The following is a 6,487-nucleotide window of genomic DNA, read 5'->3' on the forward strand; positions in this document are numbered from 1 at the left end:
TTCCACTCCAGGATGTCCTGCAGAAATCGGGGCAGAGCCCAGGTTCGTTTTTGCAGAAAGAAGAGGAGCTGATGTGCAGCGACTGCTCGCTCACAGCTCGCACCAGCGGGTTTGGAGGCAGCTGGAGCAGAGAGCAGCACCCGGCGCAGGAACAGCGGCACACTGAGCTGCAGCCTGGATCCTGGGGAGGGGACTTTGCCTCCCACCTTCGTGCTGCCACTGCCCTGTGCCAGCCCATCCCGCCGCTGCCCGTGCTCACCGTGATGACGCCTTTCTCCTGCATGCGCCCCGGGGTGTCGTGCAGGTCGGCGAAGCACACAGCCACCTGGTAGTACATGGGCAGGAGCAGCTCCTCCCGGGCCTTCAGCTGCTTCTCCAGCTCCCGGCGCTGCACCTCGGACAGCTCGGGGGTCCCTGTGGGACACGCCGTGCTCAGCAGCCCACCCGCCACCCTGGTGATGGGCTCTGGGCTCCATCAGCTACCGCTGCCAGGAAACAGGGCACCCAGCACCGCGTCCCTTTGGTTTGGCACATTGACTCCCTGCCCGGAGCCCCGTCACAGAACGCCACGGCCACAAAGGGGCTGCACTGCGTTCAGTGCCTCGGGAGAGGTGGGAGGTGGCATCTGCAAGGACTTTGTAGGACCATGCAGGGTGGAGGGACATGGGGGCAAGGACCTCCCAGGGCAGCCCCACCGTCCGCTGCAGGCAGGAGCTGACCACAGGGTGAAAGCAGCCCCTGTGCACCAAAGGCAGCCCCTGTGCACCAAAGGCAGCCCCTGTGCAGCTCTGTGATGACCGTGTGTGGTCTCCTTTGGCAGTGAGAATTGCCATCCTTCACCTCAAAGCATGGGAGAAAAGTCCAGCACCATCCACGGAGCCCCCAGCAGACAGAGGTGTGCTAAAGTACCACCACATCCCCCTGGGGGACTCCATCATCAGAAAAATCATCAGGAATTGTCAGAGATTAACATTAAAGCATTTCCTGATAGTTGCCATCATGGTGTCTGAGCCTTGTGTTTTAACTTGTCACCACCGCAAGTCGAAATGCCCTTCCTTTACCCAGCTGCTCCACGAGCCTGGCGTACACCGTATCGATCCTTCTCATGGTCTTCACCAAATCTTTCTTCCTGAACTTGATCTCCACTGTTCCTCCAGGCTCCAAAATGCCTCCCCTGGAAGGAAAGTTTGGTGAAGCAGGGACTGGTCTGTCTGCACGGGGAAATAAATCCTGGGACAAGATATCCGGGCAATTCTCTCTTCTAAGAATTAGGGAGAGAGAAACCCTAAAAGGGTTTTGTTTCCAGTCTGGGATTCTTGTCTATCCTTCCACTTTTTACAGCTTGCTCCAATGTGCACTAATTCAGGTTGGAGAAAATCCTCCTGACCCCCAGAACCAGGTTTTACTCAGCCACAGCCTTCGCTGCACACAGGACATACCGGCCACCCTGCTCTGTAAGAGCCCTGGCACCCTCAGCTGATGGCTTTGATTAACTCAAGGGAAAAAAATACCCACCTCAAGGGAAAAAAAAATACCCATCTCAAAGGGAAAAAAACCACCCATCTCAAGGGACTGGAGGTCACTCAGTGGGACTGTGACTCTGCAGACCCCACGCACTGGCTCTCGTTTCTCTGCACATGGGCTGCAGAGGATGCACGTGTATTTTGGATGCTGACCTGCTCTCCTTGTCTGCGTAGAGCTCCACATACAGGGGGTTGATGGTGGGGTCGATGACCACCCAGGAGCCTCCCCGCAGCTCCGCGTGCGGCGGGATGTAGACCAGGACAGGCTGCTTAAAGTCCCGGATGCTATCGACAATGTAGGCGCCAAACTTCAGCATTTGGTCATACATGTCTGAAAAACCAAAGGGACTTGGTAGCCAGGTGCCCTGACTATTGCCCCTCATCTCCTGCTAGCACCCCAAAGCCACCTTCTCCATTGGAGAGACCAACCAAGGCTCCCCAAAACCAACCCAGCAGGAAGCCACCAAGCCCTGGGACCTGGGTCCTGGCGATGCCCCATCACCTCCCCAGCCCAGCCCCACACCCCAGGACCCAGGGGTGGCAGGAGTGCTGGCAGTACGTCCCAGCACGGGGCTCTGGGCACCCCAAGCACGGGTACCTTTCATGCCGCTGGAGAAGCCTCGCCAGTTGGCAAAGATCATCAGCGGGAGATGCTCCCGGTTGAAGTCCCGAATCGCCTGGGCTGTTTTAAAAGCAGAGTCCGGGAACCAGACCTGCCCAGCCTGCTGGATTATCTGGAAAAGACGGTGAGCAGCAGCACTGAGACCGGCACCGTGCTTCCCAGCACGCTGCGCTGGTAGGTCAGCACAGGGTGTGAAAGAGCTGAAAGAAAACAAACTGCCCGAGCACCCTTGATTTCACTGGCCTTTAACGAAAATCAAGACATGCCAAAGGATTACACAAAGTTTTTTCCCTGCTCTCCTCCTCCTGGTTGCTGCTTGGCTCCACTAAGATCTCCCCACGCACCTTCGCCTCCGAGTCCGGGTTGGCGGGGTCTGCGGGTATCGTCACCTCCACAGGGCGGGTCTCGACAGCGATGACACCCACGGGGAGACCTCCCAGCCTGCAGCGAGGCAGGGTGGCCTCAGCAGAGGCAGGTCCCCTCCACACTGCACCCCAGCCCCAGAAAAAAAAGAGGTTTCCCCCATCGCCATCCCAAAAGCAGAGCCACGGCCAGGGCTTGAGTGTGCTTGGCCGTGCACGCAGGCTCCCCGCACCGCTCACCACCCGCCGGCTCCCTCCCCGGCAGTACCTCGCTCTGCCGACCACGACCGTCTGCGCCCACGGCCTCATGATCTCCAGGAAGCTGCCCTGGTCGAAGAAGCCGCTCTGCCAGGTCCCCTTGAGAGCTGCCGAGCACGGGGAGAAGGGGAGCAGCACAGCAATGAGCACTGGAGGGCTCCCTGTGCGCTGACACGCAGCAAAAAGCACCTTTTGCACCAGGATGGGAGGGGTTTGCAGCCACAAAACACATGGGGAGCATTGCTGCAGAGGTCTCGGGCTGCTTTCACTCACTCGGATGGGGTCTCCCTGCCAGCATCCACCTGGGGTCATAGGGGACTTTGGAAGGGACAAACCCGATTTCTCTTTCGATGGGGTCGCTTACGGCAGTGACAGGCACCGGGCTGTGGTTATCCTGCAAGGGAGAGCCCCCAGGAGCAGGTCAGCAGCCAGGTATCGCCTGACACCCCGCTGCACCGTCCCGCAGCACCCTCCTACCTTGGGTATGTACGAGAGCCACTGCAGGATGGTGTAGACCCCCTCAAAGTCATCCGGGACAGTGACGTGGGAAACGCCGTTATTGTGCATGATCTGCACGCCTCCCAGCTGGCTGTTGGAGGTGTAAACTTCCCGCCCCAGCACCTAGCCAGAATCGGTAACACAAACAGTTGGTCTCTGCTAACGCAGGAGCTGCCCCTCCTTCTTCTAATCAAACCTCTGCACAGGCACGTTCCCTCTGCTTTGAGGCTGAATTTCCACCTCTGCCTACTAGGCTGAAGTCAAAGCAAGGGGATCTTGCTTTAGACGAGCGTGTGGGTTTAGCTCGGCGGGTTTCAAATCAGCTCAAATCGGAGTGATTCTGCCCAGAGCTGGGCGCTGCCAGGAGGAGGGCACGCAGCACGGTACCTTATTGAGAGCTGTGACGCCGGTGAGGATGATGTGGGAGTTCTCCACCTGGATGACACGCTGGCCCAGCCGCACCAGGTACGCTCCGATCCCGATGGCACGGCAGGTCACCTGGGCATGCACACCAGGACACGCGGGGTTACTGGGAGAAACGGCTGCAGCAGGATCCATGAGCACTGGGAGAATGATGCTCCCTAGCTCTGCAGGAGTTTCACCGGGTCGCTTGCTGCATCCTGTCATTCCCCCCACCCCAGGTGACTTTCAAAGCAAGGAGGAGAGCAGGGAGGTGCGGAGCAGGGTAGGACCCACAGCTGTACCATGCTGATGGTCACTATTTCCTCGTAAGCGCGAGAGGACTCCCCGGCGATGGTACCAGCAGCTCGCAGGTTTTCCACCAATCTCCTCGTAAGCGCGAGAGGACTCCCCGGCAATGGTACCAGCAGCTCGCAGGTTTTCCACCCCAAATCCATTGTCCTTCCCGATGATGTCCAGGAGGACGTACCTGCCGGGAACGCAGAGCCGCGGTGGTGTGGGCAGGACGGGGGGAAGCACCCACGCGTGTGACGTGTCTGGCAGGATGCTGAGCCAGGACGTGGGAGCTGCGTCCTGGTGGGGCTCACCTGGACTCGCCCCCTTCCTCCACGTGCTCACAGTGCACCGAGTTCATGGCGCTGATCCTCGTGTAGTCCTGCGGAGTCAGGTACAGGTACTTGAACCCCTGGGAGTAAAGAGGAGGAGGATGAGTTGTGGAGCCCCCCATGCACATGCAGGACACAGCCCCTCTCCAAATCCATCCCAAACCCTCCCCGTGCATCAACAGCAGCTCAGGGACCAGGGCTGGACCCTGCAGCCGTGCCAGCACAGCCACCTTCATCTCAAGCCCACTGGGGACAGCAGAGGGAACGGTCCCTGTGGTGCTGGGTGCTGGTGTGGGCTCACCCCCCACCACTGATCCCAGTTTTATCTCCCAGTTTAGCTCTGGTCCTTCCTTCCCCAGGTAAGTCCCCTGTTGTTTTCTGTGATGGCAGGAGAGGAGGTGCCCACACACCTTGTAGGGGTCCGCAGGGTCCACCCAGGCCACCTGGAACATGTGCTTTATCTCGTCGGCAAAGCCGATGCGGGCGCCGCTGTTGGCGGCGATGTAGATGCGGGGGATGCCTTCAGCCCGCGCCAGCTCCGAGGCCCGCAGGAAGACCAGGTCCTCCTCCGGCCCGAAGGAGCCGATCTTGTGGGTGATGTCGTTGCAGATGAGCACAATGTCCCGGCCTTTCGGATACTCGGGGGTCATCAGCTTCATTTTGAAAGCAACCATCCCCACCTGCCCCAAAAGAGGACAAGGTCACAGGGCAGGCTCCTCCAGGGAGCTGCAGCCTGCATTAACCAACAGACAAAGTGCCTGAAAAGCTTTTCCTGGGATTTAAACACAGCTGGACCAGGGCAGCCCCCAGCCATCCCCGCCTGCCGCAGCACAGCTTCCTCCCACCCCTCTCTCTCACCCCATTCCCAAATCGTTCCCCATTACCTCGTTCCCTCCAGGGACCCTGTTCATCTGCACCAGGTGCCCCTGGGAGTCCAGCACCAGCTCGGTGTAGGTCAGGACGTCCTTGGGGTGCAGCTCGGAGGAGCCCCACAGCTTGAAGAGAGCCTGCAGAGACACCGTGCGTAGGACGAGCTGAAAGCAGGGGCTGCGGCAGCTCGGAGGCTATCGCAGAGTGCAGACACACCCCCTCAGCAGGATGGGACTTGGGGGGAGCAAAACTTTGCGTTAGAGCGCCCACCCTGCTGCAGACCACCTTGCATGGGGCTTTCTGGTTCACATCCTCCACGAGTGCAACTACAGCACTTTGCAAGAGCTAGGAATCGGTTCAGAAATGCCTCATACAACCCAAAATGTTGGGGCTTGCACTGTTCTTTTTCTCATTTTCCAGCTCAGGGGAGAGGAGTCTTTTCCCCAGATGGGAATATCTGGGGAAGGTGGGGAAGAAAAATCAAATGCAATAATTTGGAATCTCTTTCTGCCTCACCTGCCTGATGAGTTCTGGGAAGTCGTACACGTAGGTGGTGCCCAAGGACTGCGCCTGGAACCGCTTGGCCTGGAGCAGGTCCTTGGTGACGTAGGGCGTGTTGATGAGCATCCCGTGCTGCGGCCCTTGCTTGTCCCCGTACGACTGAAACATGATCTGGAGAGAAGGGCAGAGCACTGGCTGCCTTCCCTCACACGCAGGCAAGTCCTCTCTGCAATGCCAAGGTGCCAGAGCCCCCCGGGTCTGCAGCACTGCTCAGCTTTGCCTGCCCAAGAAGCTCGCACCCATGGCTCTGCTCGACCAAACAAAATGATTTTCCACCCCACACTTTGCTATCGAGGGGATAGAGCGCAACACTGCTCTGCTGCAAGAACCAGTAACACCCTACCACTGACCTTCACCTCCCAGAACAAAAACTGCCTGACTGCAGACCAGCAACACCCCCGGGGCTCAGCACCATTTTGCAGCAAAGTTTCACCCCCAGGTGCCCAACAGCACCGAGGGAGTGAAACCAGTCTGGCCCTGGGAATGCTGCACAGTCCCAGGGGCTCCGGGACAGACCAGCACTGCAGGTGCACGAGGATTTTTGCAGAAAACACCCCAAAGCTTTGCCGTAGCCGACAGCAGCTCTAAAAGTCATGGTTGGGTTCCCACTTGCAGCCGCCACCCGCGGTTACTCACGCTGCCGGTGCTGGCGTCCTTCACCTCCTTGTAGAGGCTGATGTCCAGGTAGTAGCCGGACTCGTTGGTGAGGAAGAGGCGGATGGGGATGGCAGTGGCGGGGGGGGGCGGGGGGGAGTTGGTGTTTCCCTC

General features: G+C 59.0%; 1 protein-coding gene across 1 annotated transcript in view; it reads right to left on the bottom strand.

The window, feature by feature from the left end:
• Positions 1-6,487, bottom strand: part of ACACB (acetyl-CoA carboxylase beta) — a gene marked incomplete at its 5' end in the record, with an annotated part of 9,841 nt that overhangs the window by 945 nt on the left and 2,409 nt on the right. The window contains 16 exons of the mRNA XM_010080368.1: positions 260-414; positions 1,062-1,174; positions 1,677-1,854; positions 2,122-2,257; positions 2,490-2,586; positions 2,776-2,872; positions 3,039-3,159; positions 3,243-3,386; positions 3,651-3,761; positions 3,968-3,981; positions 4,046-4,152; positions 4,271-4,368; positions 4,699-4,968; positions 5,173-5,295; positions 5,675-5,830; positions 6,356-6,484. Of these exons, the coding sequence (XP_010078670.1) occupies positions 260-414; positions 1,062-1,174; positions 1,677-1,854; positions 2,122-2,257; positions 2,490-2,586; positions 2,776-2,872; positions 3,039-3,159; positions 3,243-3,386; positions 3,651-3,761; positions 3,968-3,981; positions 4,046-4,152; positions 4,271-4,368; positions 4,699-4,968; positions 5,173-5,295; positions 5,675-5,830; positions 6,356-6,484 (2,049 nt within the window). The remainder of the gene's footprint in view (positions 1-259; positions 415-1,061; positions 1,175-1,676; positions 1,855-2,121; positions 2,258-2,489; positions 2,587-2,775; positions 2,873-3,038; positions 3,160-3,242; positions 3,387-3,650; positions 3,762-3,967; positions 3,982-4,045; positions 4,153-4,270; positions 4,369-4,698; positions 4,969-5,172; positions 5,296-5,674; positions 5,831-6,355; positions 6,485-6,487) is intronic.

Source organism: Pterocles gutturalis, unplaced genomic scaffold, assembly GCF_000699245.1.
Source record: "Pterocles gutturalis isolate BGI_N339 unplaced genomic scaffold, ASM69924v1 scaffold13524, whole genome shotgun sequence".
Lineage (NCBI taxonomy): Eukaryota > Metazoa > Chordata > Aves > Pterocliformes > Pteroclidae > Pterocles > Pterocles gutturalis.